General features: G+C 38.6%; 3 protein-coding genes across 3 annotated transcripts; all 3 read left to right on the forward strand.

Annotated features, from left to right (window-relative positions):
* Nucleotides 1-1,890: 1,890 nt before the first annotated feature.
* Nucleotides 1,891-5,184, forward strand: LOC140574770 (extracellular calcium-sensing receptor-like). The gene is made up of 6 exons (XM_072694727.1): nt 1,891-2,105; nt 2,225-2,516; nt 2,661-3,452; nt 3,596-3,823; nt 3,901-4,024; nt 4,277-5,184. The coding sequence occupies exons 1-6, from the start codon at nt 1,891-1,893 to the stop codon at nt 5,182-5,184; spliced, it is 2,559 nt and encodes an 852-aa protein (XP_072550828.1).
* A 1,403-nt stretch (nt 5,185-6,587) lies between these two features.
* On the forward strand, nt 6,588-9,895 carry LOC140575503 (extracellular calcium-sensing receptor-like). The gene is made up of 6 exons (XM_072695851.1): nt 6,588-6,805; nt 6,972-7,263; nt 7,511-8,302; nt 8,420-8,647; nt 8,742-8,865; nt 8,988-9,895. The coding sequence occupies exons 1-6, from the start codon at nt 6,588-6,590 to the stop codon at nt 9,893-9,895; spliced, it is 2,562 nt and encodes an 853-aa protein (XP_072551952.1).
* Nucleotides 9,896-15,355: 5,460 nt separating this feature from the next.
* Nucleotides 15,356-18,639, forward strand: LOC140574723 (extracellular calcium-sensing receptor-like). The gene is made up of 6 exons (XM_072694649.1): nt 15,356-15,567; nt 15,682-15,973; nt 16,157-16,948; nt 17,097-17,324; nt 17,406-17,529; nt 17,732-18,639. The coding sequence occupies exons 1-6, from the start codon at nt 15,356-15,358 to the stop codon at nt 18,637-18,639; spliced, it is 2,556 nt and encodes an 851-aa protein (XP_072550750.1).
* The last annotated feature ends 895 nt before the right edge of the window (nt 18,640-19,534 follow it).

Below are 19,534 nucleotides of genomic sequence, written 5' to 3' on the forward strand. Positions count from 1 at the left end.
TTCCAAAAGTCTGTGATGAGAAAGAAATCAAATGTGGGTTTTTACCATAGCATGGCCCAAAGGGAATTAGTGGGCAAGCTATAACGATGAGCCCTGTCTAATTTGCTGAATTACAACACTTTGATAGCTCACATGAGCCACTTAGCATAGCATAGCCTACCATATCCTAGCATACACACATGAACAAAATTGTTGGTACCCCTAACTGTTGGTAACCCTTAATGAAAGAAAGTGGACATCATGGGAGATGGCCAAGGAAGACACCATTGTTGAAAACAAATCATAAAACAGCCAGACTGGAATATATATTGACAAGCCCCAAAGCTTCTGGGAGAATCTCCTATGGACTTTTTGCCAAGGCACATCAGCTCTATGTTCACAGATGGAAAAATGAAGCATTTGTTCACAGAAAAGAACACAGTCCCTACTGTGAAACATGGAGGAGGCTCTGTTATGTTCTAGGGCTGCATTGCTGCATCTGGCACAGGGTGCCTTGAATCTGTGCAGGGTACAATGAAATCTCAAGACTATCAAGGGATTCTAGAGAGAAATGTGCTGCCCAGTGTCAGAAAGCTTGGTCTCAGTCGCAGGTCTTGCAACAGGATAATGACCCAAAACTGCTAAAACACCCCAGAATGGCTAAGAGGAAAACATAGCATGGAACTATTCTGAAGTGGCCTTCTATGAGCCCTGACCTAAATCCTATTGAGCATCTTTGGAAGGAGCTGAAACATACTGTCTGGAAAAGGCAGCCTTCAAACCTGAGACAATTGGAGCAGTGGTGGGCTAAAATAACTCCTGAGAGGTGCAGAAGTCTCATTGACAGTTACAGGAATCATTTAATTGCAGTGATTGCCTCAAAAGGTTGTGCAACAACATATTAAGTTAAGGGTACCATCATTTCTGTCCAGGCCTGTTTTATGAGTTTATTTTTTTAAAATAATTCTGTTGAAGCATGGTTGAAAAGCAATGTCTGACTTTCAGTAGTTCATTTTCATATCATTTTTATTTATTATTATTTTTGTCAGATTCAAGTTATTTCTGTGACCATTGTGGGATTTTCTTCCATTAACCAAGGGGTACTAACAATGTTGTCCACATGTCTATCTTAGGTTCAGTAACAAGAACAAAAAAGCTTTAATTATCCCAACTCTTAACGAATAGTGTTAACCCTCACCATAGGGTTTCCTGATCACCTTCTCTGGTCAGTCTAGTATTCTTTTTAGATGCTCCCCAGCTTCTGCATGCCACAACACCCTAATTCCTAGAACCTGGTGAACTCCTGTTAGCTTTTAGACTTTTTAGATGCTTTTCTGGATGCTCAGGTGGACTATTTTCCTTTCTCCTGCTGTCCAAGCCTGTCCAGGTAGACATTGCATTTAGTCCTAAAAGGCTTTTACTCATGGTATGGGTGTATGTAAATTGTGAGGGCATACATATAATGAATAAAGACTGTCTTGGGCTTTTGAAAGTGGCCTTTTTTCACCTTTATTTTTGGCTGTGCTAGAAAGAAGAGACAACAATGTTTAAGATTCATGGTATGTCACTTCCATGTACCAAACTTTCATTTTTCAACTGTGAAAAGAAAAGTTGTTTTTCATCCTAATGCCCATTTAAAGAATAATCAAATAATTCTTATTATAGTTCAAATAATTCTTATTATACAGCAACATGTGACAAATATAAAGGCCTACATCTTCCAGATTAGTGCTTGTCAGATTTGAAAGTCACACCTCCTTTGATTGTGACCCAGTAGTGTACTATTACCGTAGAGGATTTGCCATTCCATCTGTATATATACCACACATCTTTCTTGTTAAACAAGCTGAAACCACAGACTTCATGAACACACATACAATCACTGTCTATTCTCAACTACTGAATAGGCGAATGGAGCATATCTTTAATATCTTGCATGTGGTAATGGCCCTCATAAATTTTTCCAGAACAAATGGGACTTTCTGTAGCCTGCAGGGTGAGCCTGTATACCCACAACTATCGAAGGATGGTGATATAATAGTTGGAGGAATTTTTCCTTTCCACAGCAGTTGGGAAATCACAGATGTGTCCTATATGGTCAAGCCAGTACCACTGAATTGCATGAGGTAAGCAGCAAGACACTGTGAGATTTTCTAACTCTGAATAAAGTTGTGTGATTACATTATATGGCAGTAAAGAGGCTTCTAAATGTCCTTAAATCTTTATTTGATTTTTTATAATCCAGTCTTGATTTCAGAGCCTTCCAGTTTTCACAGTCCTTGATCTTTGCAATAGAGGAGATCAACAACAGCTCCTCTTTACTACCTGGTGTCTCACTGGGCTACAAGATATATGACACCTGCAGCTCCACAGCAATGGGGGTTAGAATGGCGATGGCTCTTGTTAATGGAAATGAGAACTCAACCTTGCATGAGAGGTGCACAAGACCAGCTCAAGTGCAAGCTATAATTGGTGAGACGTACTCATCAGTGTCAATGGCAATTGCAAAGAGTGTCGGACCTTTTAGCATTCCCTTAGTAAGTATTTAATAAATCATTACCAATATTAAAGCTATTAGGATATTTGTTTAAATTGTTGATTTTATAACCTTATTTTTTCATAATTGTTAATATCTGTAACATCTGCTGCAAAAACATCATGTGTTAATATGTGATTAACAGATTAGTCACTATGCCACTTGCGAGTGTCTTAGTGACAAAAGGAAATATCCCTCATTTCTGCGCACTATTCCCAGTGATTATTACCAGAGCAGAGCACTGGCAGAGATGGTCAAGCACTTTGGCTGGACATGGGTGGGGGCAATAAGAAGAGATGATGACTACGGTAACAGTGGAATGGCTGCATTTACTGAAGCTGCAGAGCAGTTGGGCATATGTTTAGAATACTCCCTTCCATATTTTAGAACCTACTCACAAGAAAAAGTGCTTAGAATTGTTCAACAGATCAAAAGCTCCACTTCTCGAGTTATTGTGGGATTTCTTGCTCATTGGGACTTGGAAATTTTGCTGCATGTGTTTCATGAGCACAACATCACTGGATTCCAGTGGGTGGGAACTGAAGGGTGGATTTCTGATTCCGGACTGGCCACGCTGGATAAGCACAACATACTGCAAGGAGCCATAGGCCTAGCTATCCCCAAAACAACAGTAAGAGGCTTGACAGACTTCATTCTGGATGTACACCCACTGAAATCTGCAGGCAGTGCCATTTTTTCTAAATTCTGGGAGGCTCTGTTTCAGTGTAAATATACAAAGCAGAATGAATCTGAAGATACACCAGTGTGCACAGGCAAAGAGAAACTGTCTGATGTGGAAAACGCATTTACTGACATGTCCCTGATGCCCATTTTCAGTAATGTGTATAAAGGAGTATATGCTGTTGCTCATACCCTGCACAACCTTCTTAGATGCACACAGACATGCCCTGCAAGAACACAGCCTGATCCTCTCACTGTGAGTTAAGGTTTTTTAAGCACAAGTATTGAAATTAGAGGTTCAAAGCTTTAGCACAGGCATATTAAATCAATTCAGAGTAAAATCAAGCAGAATTCTGTACTTAAATGAAGAGCTTCTTATTGCTTGTCCTGTTTCTTCAGTTTCTAGAACATCTCAAAAGGGTGCGTTTCAAAACCAAAGAAGGTGAAGAAGTGTTTTTTGATGAAAATGGTGATCCTGCTGCAAAATATGAAATCATAAACTGGCAGACAACTAAAGAACACCAACATGAGTTTGTCACTGTTGGACTTTATGACTCCTCTTTCTCTGCTCATAATCGACTAGCAGTAAACATGACCTCTATACTGTGGGCACAAAATGCAAATCAGGTATGAATCAAGATATTCTATCATATGCAACATAAGCCTTTTTTGTTTAGGCAATTAAAAATGTATTTTGATCATAGGTGCCGGTATCAGTGTGCAGTGAGAGCTGTCCTCCAGGCACCAGGAAAGCTGTGCAGAAAGGAAAGCCTATCTGCTGCTTTGACTGTATACCATGTGCTGAAGGGGAAATCAGTAATATGACAGGTACAGACATACAGTAAAGGGGTAACATGTATTGTTGGTATTACTAAAGTTACTAAAACAATTTAGATTTACATTTAGATTTACATTTGCTATAATACTGTGTAAAATTCTGACTTTTTTAGTTTTTGTCTTTAAGGAAGCAGAATACAATGACATTATATGTAATGTCATCCTGTATTATTTTCTTCATGCATGCATGTTTTGCTATGCAGTTTTGATTTATTTCTCTCTCTCTCTCTCTCTCTCTGACAGATTCAGTTACATGTGATAAATGCTACCAAGACTTCTGGTCAAATCCACACAGGGATGAGTGTGTAAAGAAGGACATTGAATACCTGTCCTATGAGGAAACTATGGGCATTTTGCTGACAGCTGTTTCAATTATTGGCACATTTATAACAATGATAATAGCAATCATATTCTTTAGACATAAAAATACTCCAATAGTCAAAGCTAATAATTCAGAGCTGAGCTTCCTGCTGCTCTTCTCACTGGCTCTGTGTTTCCTCTGTTCTCTTACTTTCATTGGTCGCCCCTCTGATTGGTCCTGTATGCTACGCCACACAGCGTTTGGGATTATCTTTGTCCTCTGCATCTCCTGTGTTCTGGGGAAAACAATAGTGGTGTTAATGGCCTTCAGGGCGACACTTCCAGGCAGTAATACTATGAAATGGTTTGGGCCTCCACAGCAGAGACTCAGTGTTCTTGCTTTCACTCTGATACAGGTCCTCATCTGTGTGCTTTGGTTAGCAACATCTCCTCCTTTCCCTTTTAAAAATCTAAAGCACTACAAAGAAAAGATCATTCTGGAATGTCATTTAGGATCAAATATAGGTTTCTGGGCTGTGTTGAGTTATATAGGACTTTTGGCCCTTTTGTGTTTTGTGTTAGCTTTTCTGGCTCGGAAGCTTCCTGATAACTTCAATGAAGCCAAATTCATCACATTCAGCATGCTCATATTCTGTGCAGTCTGGATCACCTTCATCCCAGCCTATGTCAGCTCTCCTGGAAAGTTCACTGTAGCTGTAGAGATATTTGCCATCTTGGCCTCAAGTTTTGGTTTACTTTTCTGTATATTTCTTCCAAAGTGTTACATAATCATCCTGAAACCTGAGAAGAACACCAAAAAACAAATGATGAATAAAGTGCCTTTGAAATGAGATACACATTGACTATTAGTTTGACTTTATAGAAAGTGATCCCTGCAACCCAAATCTTAATTTGTTAATATTTTAGAATATTTTAATTCCAATTCCAATTCCAATATAATTATTAATATACTTACATTATTATTGCCATTATTCCAGAACTGGTGTAATGAGCAAATATAAAATGTAACTGTAACAACTAGTAAAAAATAATCTTTTATTTGTGTCTTATTTATTACATCATATATTATATTTTTTAAAACGTTAAAAAACTACCAGTGGGAGTTTTGCATGGCACCACTGTTTGTGCCATTGTATATTTGTGGTTGGGAATTTACATTTACTCATCATAGACATAAATGTCATGGCAATATTAGGCTTTCAATGATTTCATAAATCAACACAGAGTCAGAATGATACAACAGGATCAGAAATGTACTCAAACTTAGATTATTATTTCAGTGGTGCTGGAATTACAAAATGCCTTTTAACGTGCCCAAGACCTCCTAACTCCCTGTAGTGAGCATGATTGATATGGCTGGTGTTTTTCTTGTGCTAAAATAAAAAGGATTTGTTTGACAGCACACACTGAATTGACCAACAGTGACAGTGAAAGGAGCTCAGTGCAGTTCTAAGAAGGATGATTGTTTATGTACACAAGTCAGAAATGTTTCTCTGAACCATTTATGATCAACTGAAGATGAGAACTCCAGTTTAAAAAAAGCCTTCTAAATGAAAGTTTTATAATGAGATGAGAGATGGAGTTGTTTGGCCTCAATGACCAGAGGTATGTTTGGCGGAGTAAGGGTAAGGCAATGAACCACAAGAACATTGTACCTACTGTTAAGCATGGTGGTGGAATCATGCTCTGGGGCTGTTTGACTGCAAGTGGGACTGGTTATATTGAAAAAAGGTCTTTACGTAAATATTCAATTTTGCCAAGTAAAGTGGTTCAAAATCCAGTCAAAATCCTGCTAGAGCTTTGTTGATGATATCAAAAGTATCTGGTCAAGGTGCAACATGCTAAAGTACATTTAACCAAATATTAGGTGTACTGTAGGTAAATATTTGATCATTTATTTTTATAAAATTGCCACAATTATATTTTTTTTGTTCAAAGTTTAGATATGCCTCATAATCAACAGAAACAAACAAACAAAAAAAAACATCAAAAACAATCAGTAAGCCTCCAGAAACCACATGTGAAACAGGTTGCATGACAATGTTGGCTGCAGTTTACCAACCTCTTTAGAAAGTCACACCTCCTTGGATGTTGATGCAGCAGTATATATTTTCCGTAGAGGATTTCCCTTTACAACCATATATATATGACAAATCCTTGCTGTTTAATCAACTGAAACAACAGACCTGACAAACACACTCTTAATCACCATACTCAGCAGTGGAATAGTTCAATGGAGGACCATCTCCCTACTCTCTTACATGTGGTAATGGCCATCATCAATTTTTCCAGAACAAATGGGACTTTTTGTAGCCTGCAAGGAGAACTGGCATATCCACAACTCTCAAAGCACGGTGATATAATAATTGGTGGGATTTTACCCTTTCATAGCAGATGGGATGTCACAAACTTGTCATTTTCATTCAAGCCACCTCCAGTGAAGTGCAAGAGGTAAGATGTGTTGGAAAGATAAGGAGGAACAGACTGAATTAATATGTATGATACTAATGTTACAAAATGGACAGCGATATACAGCAATACTGAAACATCTGTAAGTGTAATTAAGTATTTAATCCTTTAAAAATGTAGTTGAATGACTGTGAATGTTGTTAACCAGTCTTGATTTCAGAGCCTTCCAGTTTTCACAGTCCTTGATCTTTGCAATAGAAGAGATCAACAACAGTTCGTCTTTACTGCCTGGTGTCTCACTGGGCTACAAAATACATGACAGCTGCAGCTCCACAGCAATTGGGGTTAGAATGGCCATGACACTTGTTAATGGAAATGAGAACTCTGACTTGGAAAAATCCTGCACAAAACCAGTTCAGGTGCAAGCCATAGTGGGTGAGACATACTCATCTGTGTCAATGGCTATTGCAAACAGTATCGGACCACTCAGTGTTCCCGTAGTAAGAATGTCTACATTTTGTTTATAAATCAAACCTATTATTATTATTATTATTATTATTATTATTATTGTTGTTGTTGTTGTTGTTATTCAGAGCCAGGGGTTGTTAATTATTCATAACATGTATCTGATTTTTTGTTACAATCTGTTTTGAACAATATACAACATTATCTTACCTGACAATGACCAAACCCTTATAACTAAACATAAAGATTAATATACTTGTAATATGCTTAAATCTCTTTTAGATCAGTCACTATTCTACCTGTGAGTGTCTCAGTGACAAAAGGAAATATCCCTCATTTCTGCGCACTATTCCCAGTGATTACTACCAGAGCAGAGCACTGGCAGAGATGGTCAAGCACTTTGGCTGGACATGGGTGGGGGCAATAAGAAGAGATGATGACTACGGTAACAGTGGGATGTCTGCATTTATTGAAGCTGCAGAAGAGTTGGGCATCTGCTTAGAATACTCCCTTCCATTTTTTAGAACCTACTCACCAGAAAAAGTAGTAAGGATTGTTGAGCAGGTCAAAAGCTCCACTTCTCGAGTTATAGTGGCATTTGTCGACACTTGGGACTTGGATATTTTGGTGCATGCATTTTTTAAAAACAATGTCACTGGATACCAGTGGGTAGGAACAGAGGCCTGGATCTTTGATCTAGAACTGGCCACACTGGATAAGTTCAACATACTGCAAGGAGCCATAGGGCTGGCTATCTCCAAAACAACAGTAACAGGTCTGAAAGACTTCATTCTGGATGTAAACCCACTGAAATCTGCAGGCAGTGCCATATTTACTCAATTCTGGGAGGCTCTATTTCAGTGTAAATATTCAAAGCAGAATGAACCTGAAGATACACCAGTGTGCACAGGCAAAGAGAAACTGTCTGAAGTGGAAAACACATTTACTGACATGTCCCTGATGCCTATTTTCAGTAATGTGTATAAAGGAGTATACGCTGTTGCTCATACCCTGCATAAACTTCTCGGCTGTACACAGACATGCCCTATGAAGAAGCAGCCTGATCCTTTCACTGTGAGTTTAACATTTAATCAACTCATTTATGCAATAACACTTTGCACATATAGAATTATTATAATGACTAGTCCAACATATTTGTACTGTCTAAAGATCACTGATCTATTTTGTAAGTTTCTAGAACATCTGAAAAGGGTACATTTTAAAACCAAAGATGGTGAGGAAGTGTATTTTGATAAGAATGGCGATCCTGCTGCAAAATACGAAATCATAAACTGGCAGAAAACTAAAGAAGATCAATATGAATTTGTCACTGTTGGACTTTATGACTCAACTTTACCTTCTCACAGTCGATTAGCAGTAAATATGGCCTCTGTTGTGTGGAGCAAAAATAGCAATCAGGTGAGTCTAAAAGAGAAAACTGTATGGTCTTACCAAAAACATACCAGATAAATGTTTTGTGCAAGTGAATATTTAATATTTTTCTTGATCACAGCTGCCAAGATCGGTGTGCAGTGAGAGCTGCCTACCAGGCACCAGAAAAGCTGTGCAGAAAGGAAAGCCTATGTGCTGCTTTGACTGTATACCATGTGCTGAAGGAGAGATCAGCAATATGACAGGTATATACTGTATACAAAAGAGAAAGATGTTTTCTATTTTATTCCCTTAAAAATAACTTTCATTTATTTCCTCTGTATATGTAATTCTTTACTTTGTCTTTTTTGTTTTCATTTTCTGACAGATTCGATCACATGTGAACAATGCTATCAAGACTACTGGTCAAATCCACGCAGGGATAAGTGTGTGAAGAAGGAAACTGAATACCTGTCCTATGAGGAAACTATGGGAATATTGTTGACAGTTGTTTCTATCATTGGTGCATTCATGACAATATTAATAGCAATATTGTTCTTTAGATATAAAAATACTCCAATAGTCAAAGCTAATAACTCAGAGCTGAGCTTTCTGCTGCTCTTCTCACTGACTCTGTGTTTCCTCTGTTCACTTACTTTCATTGGTCAGCCTTCTGGGTGGTCCTGTATGCTGCGCCACATTGCGTTTGGTATCACTTTTGTTCTTTGTATTGCTTGCGTTCTGGGTAAAACAATAGTGGTGTTAATGGCCTTCAGGGCGACACTTCCAGGCAGTAATACTATGAAATGGTTTGGGCCTCCACAGCAGAGACTCAGTGTTCTTGCTTTCACTCTTATACAGGTTCTCATCTGTGTGCTTTGGTTAACAACATCCCCTCCTTTCCCCTTCAAAAATCTAAAGCACTACAAGGAAAGGATCATTCTAGAATGTAATTTGGGATCTGCTATAGCCTTTTGGGCAGTGTTGGGATATATAGGACTCCTGTCTTTTTTGTGTTTTGTTTTAGCTTTTCTGGCTCGGAAGCTTCCTGATAACTTTAATGAAGCTAAATTTATCACATTCAGCATGCTCATATTCTGTGCAGTCTGGATCACGTTTATCCCAGCTTATGTCAGCTCTCCTGGAAAGTTCACTGTAGCTGTGGAGATATTTGCCATTTTGGCCTCAAGCTTTGGTTTACTTTTCTGTATATTTCTTCCAAAATGTTACATAATCATCCTGAAACCAGAGAAGAACACCAAAAAGCAAATGATGGGGAAAGTTCCAGTTAAATGAAGTATTGATACATATTGTCACTATTAAAATTACTATTAACATGCTGTTTGTTTGTTTTATGACATGTATCATCAACATTCTAATAAACTGGCAAATCAGTGCCTAGTCAAAGGTTTCGACATACTTGACGGAATGTGTTTTTTTTTTTTACTGCGTCTTAAAACACCAGCCATGTTCTTACAGGCTTTAGATGTGTTACTACAAAGAACATACAATAGAAGATATTTTGATTCTCTCTATTAATTAATTTTCAATGTAAATATTACTAATTTAAATGCAAAAATACATATAAACTGCATGAAAAAACAAATGTGAAGACAAGTAGACTTTATTATCATTTCTTAGTTGTCACATACATAATTAAATGCAGTACTAGCAGTGCAATGTGAAACTAGCAGTGAAATGTCTGCTCACATAAAACAAAATAGATTAGATATATAGAATAGTAGAATATATATATATATATATACACTAAATCTACACAAACTAGAAAAGAAATGTACAGTGCAGACATGAGTTGTCAAGTGGATGTGCGACAAATAGTTGTGCAACTGAGCAGGAAGTAGTATTTATTACAGTAAGTCATGTATTCATTTAATAAGTATGTTCAGCGAAATGTTCTGTGTTGGGGTAGTCAACAGTCTTAATAGCCACAGCTCTGTCCCAATGGCTTATACGAAGAAACACCCCCTTTGCATCCTCTCTGTTTTTGCCTATAGGGAGTGTAGCTCTTCCCTGACTGCAATAGAGAGAACAGCCCATTGGTTGTATGGCTGAGGTCCTTTACAATCTTCCTGGCCTAGGTCCAGTGCTACTTGCTGTAGATGGTCTGTAGGTCAGGGAGCTGAACACACCTCCTTCAGTAGAGCCTGTCTGTTATGTTTAGTGCTGTTCCCAAACCAGGATGTGACATTCTCTTGTCAGGTTGCTTTTGGTAGTGCAAAAGTAGATATTCTGAAGCACCTTGGAGGGCAGTTTGAAGTCCCCAAGGCATCTACACATGTGGACAGAATTATTCGTACCCCTCGGTTAATGAAAGAAAAACCCACAGAAATAACTTGAATCTGACAAAAGCAATACTAAATAAAAAATTCTATGAAAATGAACAAATGAAAATCTGACATTGATTTTGAACCATGCTTCAACAGAATTATTTTAAAAAGTAAACTCATTAAACAGGCCTGGACAAAAATGATGGTACCCCTGAAAATAATGTGACCATAGGGACATGTTAAATCAAGGTGTGTCCGCTAATTAGCATCACAGGTGTCTACAATCTTGTAATCAGTCAGTGGGCCTATATATAGGGCTAAAGGTAGTCACTGTGCTGTTTGGTGACACGGTGTGTACCACACTCAACATAGATCAGAGGAATCGAAGGAAAGAGTTGTCTCAGGAGATAAGAAAGAAAATTATAGACAAGCATGTTAATGGTAAAAGTTGGACCATCTTCAAGCAGCTTGATGTTCCTGTGACTACAGTTGCACATATTATTCAGAAATTTAAGATCCATGGGACTGTAGCCAACCACCCTGGACATGGCCGCAGGAGGAAAATTGATGACAAATCAAAGAGCGGCATCATCAGTGTCAGATCGCACCATCCGTCGTTGTTTGAGCCAAAGTGGACTTCATGGGAGACGACCAAGGAGGACACTATTGTTGAAAACAAATCATAAAAAAGCCAGGCTGGAATTTGCCAAACTACATGTTGACAAGCCTCAAAGCTTCTGGGAGAATGTCCCATGGACAGATGAGACAAAAATTGAACTTTTGCCAAGGCACATCAGCTCTATGTTCACAGACGGAAAAATGAAGCATATCAAGAAAAAAACACTATCCCTACTGTGAAACATTGAGGAGACTCTGTTATGTTCTGGGGCTGCTTTGCTGCATCTTGAATCTGTGCAGGGTACAATGAAATGTCAAGACTATCAAGTGATTCAAGAGAGAAATGTGCTGCCCAGTGTCAGAAAGCTTGGTCTCAGGTGCAGGTCATGGGTCTTGCAACAGGATAATGACCCAAAACACAGCTAAAAACACCCAAGAATGGCTAAGAGGAAAATATTCGACTATTCTGAAGTGGCCTTCTATGAGCCCTGACTTAAATCCTATTGAGGGTTAAGGTTGTGCAACAAAATACTAAGTTAAGGGGACCATCATTTCTGTCCAGGTCTGTTTCATGAGTTTATTTCTTAAAATAATTCTGTTGAAGCATGGTTGAAAAGCAATGTCTGACTTTGATTGGTTAATTTTCATAGCATTTTTATTTATTCTTATTTTTGTCAGATTCAAGTTATTTCTGTGACCATTGTGGGTTTTTCTTCCATTAACCAAGGGATACCAACAATTTTGTCCATGTGTGTAAGATGGTAGAGATGCTGACGGGCCTTCTTCACCATGGAGTTGATATGACACTTCATCACAACTGATTTGAAGGCTACTGGGCAATATTCATTGAGGTAGGCTGGCTGGGGTTCCTTTAGAATGGGGTGATGAGTATTTGAAGCATGTTGGAACTACACTCAGCATTAGGGAGGTATTAACGATGTTTGCAAATACCAGAGCAAGTTGAAAAGTGCAGGCTCTGATACAATCTGGCTCCACTGCCTTCCTGGTATACCCACAACCAATTCTGTAAACATGGTGATGTCCTCAGAGCTACGTTCAAAAATGCCCTAGTCTGTGTCATTCAGAGAATTCTAGAGTATAGCAGTTGTTCAGTGTCCTGTTTGCCGGTGACAGGTAATGTGCTGGTGAAAGGTTGGCACTGTATGTTTAAGATTGTCACTGTTGTCCCCAACCATGATGAGCATAGCATCCCGGTGGTGTGGTATGAGAGTGATAGAAGTGGCCCAGGGACAGGGGAGTTTACTGGTGACTGTGGTGAGCAGTGGTAAGGGAAGCGGTGAGGGACCCAGTAGAACCTTGATAGGCCAAGTGGATGGTGGAAGGTACATGTTAAATGGAAAAGACTAGTTAAACAAGGCCCTGCTGAAGAAAGATGACAGGTCAGGACCTTAAACTAGAGAAAACCAAGTGAGTAAAAGGAATTATAAAGTTGACACAGGCATTGTTCATGGGGAACAAACTCTATTCCATTCCCTGGAAGATCCTAAAGGCAAGCATTGAGACATGCAAAGATGAAATGAAAAAGGAAATGGGATAAAATAATAAGGGATGATGGGGATGATGAAAGGAAGATTGGGGATGATAAATGAAATTAGGAAAGATGAACAAAGAGGCATATGATAAGTAAGGAGAGATGAGTAATTAGGCAACTGTGGAACGAAAGTCAAGAAAAGAGATGAAAACTGCAAAAGGAGATGTAGGAACAATAGAATGGAGAACAAGAGGGGAAGAAAAACAGTAGAAGTGAGAAAGACTTGGGCAGGCTGCTGAGGCGTAACACATACTTCTAAATGAAAAGCTTGAAAAGCTTGAAAAGCGCCTGGGCTATCCAGGGAACTTGGCCAAAACTAATGAAGCCAGTAGTAGTTGGGGTGACATTACGAACGAATGGATTGTCTTTCAAAGTCAGTGGGAAGGAGTACACAAACAGATTGAGAGTCAGCAGATGAGAGTTCCATGCAGATGTGGGGTCACAGGAGGAGGGAAGCCGAGTAGGCAGATCCAGTTAAGGCAGTAGTAGGAGGGTAACTGCAGAAATGGAAAGAACAGACCTTGGTTTAGATGTTGGGTAGAATGAATTTGCTGATACTGCAGGCAGATGAACAGGTGAGTTCAAGAGAGCCAATATGGAGAGGAGAGTGGGAGAAACTGGTGTCTCATAAAAGACAAAGGGTTTCCTCAATTGTTCAATCCCCTTCAAGACAAGTGTCTTTAGCACTTAATAGAATATGCTGTTGCTGTTATTACCTACTGCAAATCGTAGCCCATTCCTCATGGGAAATGGCCTCCACTTTACTAAAAATGTGTGTGCGTGTGCTGTTACCACTTTGTTCAAATCTCACCAAAGCTTTTCTATGGGGTTCAAGTCTGGCTTGGCTATGATGATCACTCCAGGATCTTTCAGGACTTCTTTTGAAATCAAACTTTGGTGGACTATGAGGTATGCTAAAGATCATTGCCCTGTTGGAGAGTCTCATGATTTCACAAGCTTCAGCTTCCTTACAGCATCAGGTTTCCTCCTAGTATTTCCTCATACTCAGTTGATTCCCTTCACACAATGCATGTTTCCACTTGCAGAGGAAGTAAAACTGCCCAGAGCATCACCAAGCCACTACCATGATTTACGACAGGCAGGGTGTTCTTTTCGGCGTATGCGTCAATGTTCCTTCTCCAGACATACTGTTGATCCATAGGCTCAAAATTTTCCACTGTTTAATCTCTTCACAGAACAGAACCCTAAAACTTCTGGGCCTTATTCATATGGTTTTGAGCATAGCAGAGGTGTACAGGCATACAAACTTTCAGCATTTTGTATGCACCTTACTGTGCAAACTAAAACATTAGTGCATGTGGCCACTAATACATTGAACTTGCAAACTATGCTTACAACTGCATCTTTATGGATATTTAGCACCTTTGCTATCTTTTGGTATCCTTTACAGCAATTAGTCTTCTCTAAATGTTTTTAAAACACTCTTGACTTATGTGCCATATTTCTAATATGCAACCAAAAATCAGTAAACAAACCTTTAGCCAGTACAGGTATTTGATGTGTTTTATCTCAAGCACACCCGATGCAACTAACAAAGTCCTTGATTTGCCAAGTGGTTTGCAAATGTGGAGGGAGTCTAATCATCAAGGGGTTGATTTAAAGTTTAATTTGTTCTCTTGTTATAATATACATGTGTTGAGATTGCTATTTTGTTTTTGTTTGATTGCAAACAGCTAAAATTTTGTAAAGTTAGCAAATCATTTTTCAATGAGGTAGTTTTAATACAGAATATTAATACAATTAATGTAATACAATTCTGTAATACAGTTAAAATAGTACCCTAGAACCTGATTTGAAAACAAATATATTTTTCCAGGTGTCTTGATTGAACAGGTTAATAACTAAACAAGACAGAAGGCCATGTACACCCCCTTGGCAGTTCCAAAAGTGGTCATTATGTGTTTGGAAAAGTTGATTTTGTTCATACAAAATACATGTGGAACCTACAATTGTGACTCTAGTGAGTGATTGTAAAAGAATAGAATTGGTCTCCAATAAACAGTGGTATCCTGATGCTTGTAAAAAGAATATGTTTAGTGTAACAGGAGGAATTGCAATCATGTTTAAAAATATCATTTAGTATAACATGAGACATGCCGCATAAGACAACGTGGATAGATAATTTAAGAAAGTCACGCCTCTTTTGAATGTGGTCCAACCGTGTGACTTTTCCATAGAGGATTTGACTTTCCAACTGTATAAATACAAGAAAAATCTTCTTGTTAAACCAACTGAAACAGACCTAATAAACACATTCACTAACCATATTCCAAGTGAATGGGGCATATATATACTCTCTTGCATGTGGTAATGGCCATCATGAATTTTTCCTCAACAAATGGGACTTTCTGTAGCCTGCAGGGAGAGCTTGTATACCCACAACTATCGAAGGATGGAGATATCATAGTTGGAGGAATTTTACCCTTTCACAGCAGATGGGAGATCACAGATTTGTCCTACTCGGGACCACCTCCAGTGAAGTGTATGAGGTAAGTTAAAGGAAAGTCAACATTACGCACATTTAGAAAAATCTCTATATACAAAATGAATGATAAAGTTCTTAATCCTCTAACAATGTTGTTGTATGACTTGTTGTTAATCAGTCTTGATTTCAGAGCCTTCCAGTTTTCACAGTCCCTGATTTATGCAATAGAGGAGATCAACAACAGCTCCTCTTTACTGCCTGGTGTCTCACTGGGCTACAAGATCTATGACACCTGCAGCTCCACAGCAATGGGGGTCAGAGTGGCCATGGCCCTTGTTAATGGAAATGAGAACTCAGACTTGAATGAGCCATGCACAAAGCCATCCCAGGTGCAAGCCATGATCGGCGAGACATACTCATCTGTGTCAATGGCAATTGCAAATAGTATCGGACCTTTCAGCGTTCCCATTGTAAGAATGACGGAATTTCTGAAATGAAAGTTATGAGAATTTTTATTATATTCTTCTTACATTAACAATTTGAAAATGTTGAGCCGGAGTCATTTTATAATGAACTACTGTTATACTGTCTTGTGGATGCTGACAGTGCACAAAGTGAACAAAATGACTAAAATAGGTGTGAATCTGTTGTAGATCAGCCACTATGCTACCTGTGAGTGTCTCAGTGACAAAACAAAATATCCCTCATTTCTGCGCACTATTCCTAGTGATTACTACCAGAGCAGAGCACTGGCGGAGATGGTCAAGCACTTTGGCTGGACATGGGTGGGGGCAATAAGAAGAGATGATGATTATGGTAACAGTGGGATGGCTGCATTTACAGAAGCAGCAGAACAATTAGGCATTTGCCTTGAATACTCCCTTCCATTTTACAGAACCTACTCACAAGAAAAAGTGCTCAGAATAATTCAGCAGATCAAAAGCTCCACTTCTCGAGTGATTGTGGGATTTCTTGACACATGGGACTTGGAGATGTTGGTGCATGTGTTTCAAGAACACAATGTCACTGGATACCAGTGGGTGGGAACCGAGGCCTGGATTTTTGACCCAGAACTGGCCAAACTGGATAGGTTCAACATACTACAAGGAGCCATAGGACTGGCTATCTCCAATACAACGGTAACAGGTCTGAAAGACTTCATTCTGGATGTACACCCACTAAAATCTGCAGGCAGTGCCATATATACAGAATTCTGGGAGGCTCTGTTTCAGTGTAAATATACAAAGCAGAATGAATCTGAAGATACACCAGTGTGCACAGGCAAAGAGAAACTGTCTGAAGTGGAAAACACATTTACTGACATGTCCCTGATGCCTATTTTCAGTAATGTGTATAAAGGAGTATACGCTGTTGCTCATGCCCTGCACAATCTTCTCGGCTGTACACAGACATGCCCTACAAAGAAGCAGCCTGACCCTTTCACAGTGAGTCAAAATCTATTTAAGCAAGAATTTGCACTTAGGTCCTAGACCATTTAAAAAAAAAACAGCAAAAATACTGTACTTTTATGGTGGCATACATTTGTAAAGTCTTAACATCAAGTAATATAGAATATTTGTATTTTATTTTCAGTTTCTGGAGCACCTCAAAATGGTGCGTTTCAAAACCAAAGATGGTGAAGATGTGTATTTTGATAAAAATGGTGATCCTGCTGCAAAATATGAAATCATAAACTGGCAGACAACAAAAGACCATCAATATGAATTTGTCACTATTGGACTTTATGACTCAACTTTACCTTCTCAAAATCGATTAGCAGTAAACATGGCCTCTATCATGTGGGCGCAAAATAGCAAACAGGTAAGAACAAAGGAAAAAAATTGCATGTCTGTGTCAGTAAAACCATACAGCAAGTGAACATAGTGTATTTCTTGACCATAGCTGCCAAGATCAGTGTGCAGTGAGAGCTGTCCTCCAGGCACCAGGAAAGCTGTGCAGAAAGGAAAGCCCATCTGCTGCTTTGACTGTATTCCATGTGCTGAAGGAGAGATCAGCAATATGACAGGTACATACAAAAAACACTGTCTGGTTTAGTTTTATCACAAAAAAGAAAACTATTTAAAATTCAAATGGTTTAAATAGCAGATAAATGCAGGAGATTCATGTAAAAGTAATAGTTTTATCAAATTCTGCTCCTGTATTTTCTGAGGTTATCTTTCCTTATGTGCTGTATCTTTATTGCTTTTTTTTCTCTCATTCTATGACAGACTCGATTGAATGTGAACAATGTTATCAAGACTACTGGTCAAATCCTCACAGGGATGAATGTGTAAAAAAAGAAATTGAATACCTGTCCTATGAGGAAACTATGGGCATTTTGCTGACAGCTGTTTCTATTACTGGGGCTTTCACAACAATAATCATAGCAATTATTTTCTTCAGATACAAAAATACTCCAATAGTCAGAGCTAACAACTCAGAGCTGAGCTTTCTGCTGCTCTTCTCACTGACTCTGTGTTTCCTCTGTTCTCTTACTTTCATCGGTCAGCCCTCTGATTGGTCCTGTGTGCTGCGTCACACAGCGTTTGGGATTATCTTTGTTCTCTGCATCTCCTGTGTTCTGGGGAAAACAATGGTGGTGTTAATGGCCTTCAGGGCGACACTTCCAGGCAGCAATACTATGAAATGGTTTGGGCCTCCACAGCAGAGACTCAGTGTTCTTGGTTTCACTCTTATACAGGTTCTCATCTGTGTGCTTTGGTTAGTTACATCCCCTCCATTCCCCTTCAAAAATCTAAAGCGCTACAAAGAAAAGATCATTCTGGAATGTCATTTAGGATCAAATATAGGTTTCTGGGCAGTGCTGGGCTATATAGGACTATTGGCTCTGTTTTGTTTTGTTTTAGCTTTTCTGGCTCGGAAGCTGCCTGATAACTTCAATGAAGCCAAATTCATCACATTCAGCATGCTCATATTCTGTGCAGTCTGGATCACCTTCATCCCAGCTTATGTCAGTTCTCCTGGAAAGTTCACTGTAGCTGTAGAGATATTTGCCATTTTGGCCTCAAGCTTTGGTTTACTTTTTTGTATATTTTTACCAAAATGTTACATAATCATCCTAAAACCTGAGAAGAACACCAAAAAGCAAATGATGGGTAAAGTGCCTGCTAAGTAAAGTAATTTTAGCCTGACCATAAACACTGTCCTATTCTGGATAATATTGAAAATATATCCTCGACAATGTAGGGATACACTGTCTATGGAGACATAGTACATTCTCTAAATGAATCCTGTATTTAGCAGAGGTTTCTGAACACAAAAGAACTGTTGGTTGGACATGTTTTGGTTTACAGTCTTTTCTCAATGTATGATGGATTTTGAGTACACTCTAAGAGCTAAATATTGGCTAAAATGGGACTTTCATGTTGTTGTTGCTGTTCTGAGAATGGTGCACCACTGAACATTATCCAATCAGTCAAATAATGGGAATGGTACAAGGTGGCTGGCAAATCAGTAATTATATATGCACAAATTGCACCTGTAGGTAAGTCTAACTGATGAAATGCCCAAAGTTTTCTAAAAAAAATGTAAACTCAGTATGAGTACTAGTTAAAGGTTTTTATGTATATAACTTATTTTATATAATCTTACATACGAATGCGCTATTTGGACAAAAGCATAGGCACATCTATTAATAATTGAATTCACTGGTTTCATTCATTCCCATTACCACAGATCTATGAATTCAAGAATGCCATATTAATGCCTATGGGTTTAAAATGTGATGTGTAAATACCTACTGTAGTGGTAATGTATAGGTGACCCAAAACTTTTGTGCATGTATTAAATTATGCTTAGTACCTTCTCTTAAATCATCTAATATGTTATTCAAGTAATGCAAGTAATAAAGTCGATGAAGATTCTTCTTTGATTCTTGATTTCCGAATTTAAAAACACACACTAAGATATATGGAACATATTTAAAGCAAATGTGTTAAATGACACAGCAAAAAAGACATATAAGACCATATAGAACACAATACTAAAATGAATCAACCAGAACCCACAGA

This window comes from Salminus brasiliensis, chromosome 13 (assembly GCF_030463535.1).
Source record: "Salminus brasiliensis chromosome 13, fSalBra1.hap2, whole genome shotgun sequence".
NCBI lineage: Eukaryota > Metazoa > Chordata > Actinopteri > Characiformes > Bryconidae > Salminus > Salminus brasiliensis.

Bases quoted from the DNA above. Each gene is read 5' to 3' on its own strand.
- LOC140574770 (XM_072694727.1), top strand. From the start codon at position 1,891: ATGGAGCATATCTTTAATATCTTGCATGTGGTAATGGCCCTCATAAAT. The intron at 3,453-3,595 runs GTGAGTTAAGGT...CTGTTTCTTCAG, and splicing joins CACAGCCTGATCCTCTCACT to TTTCTAGAACATCTCAAAAG. The intron at 4,025-4,276 runs GTACAGACATAC...TCTCTCTGACAG, and splicing joins GGAAATCAGTAATATGACAG to ATTCAGTTACATGTGATAAA.
- LOC140575503 (XM_072695851.1), top strand. From the start codon at position 6,588: ATGGAGGACCATCTCCCTACTCTCTTACATGTGGTAATGGCCATCATC. The intron at 6,806-6,971 runs GTAAGATGTGTT...GTTGTTAACCAG, and splicing joins CCTCCAGTGAAGTGCAAGAG to TCTTGATTTCAGAGCCTTCC. The intron at 8,303-8,419 runs GTGAGTTTAACA...CTATTTTGTAAG, and splicing joins AGCAGCCTGATCCTTTCACT to TTTCTAGAACATCTGAAAAG.
- LOC140574723 (XM_072694649.1), top strand. From the start codon at position 15,356: ATGGGGCATATATATACTCTCTTGCATGTGGTAATGGCCATCATGAAT. The intron at 15,568-15,681 runs GTAAGTTAAAGG...GTTGTTAATCAG, and splicing joins CCTCCAGTGAAGTGTATGAG to TCTTGATTTCAGAGCCTTCC. The intron at 17,325-17,405 runs GTAAGAACAAAG...TCTTGACCATAG, and splicing joins GGGCGCAAAATAGCAAACAG to CTGCCAAGATCAGTGTGCAG.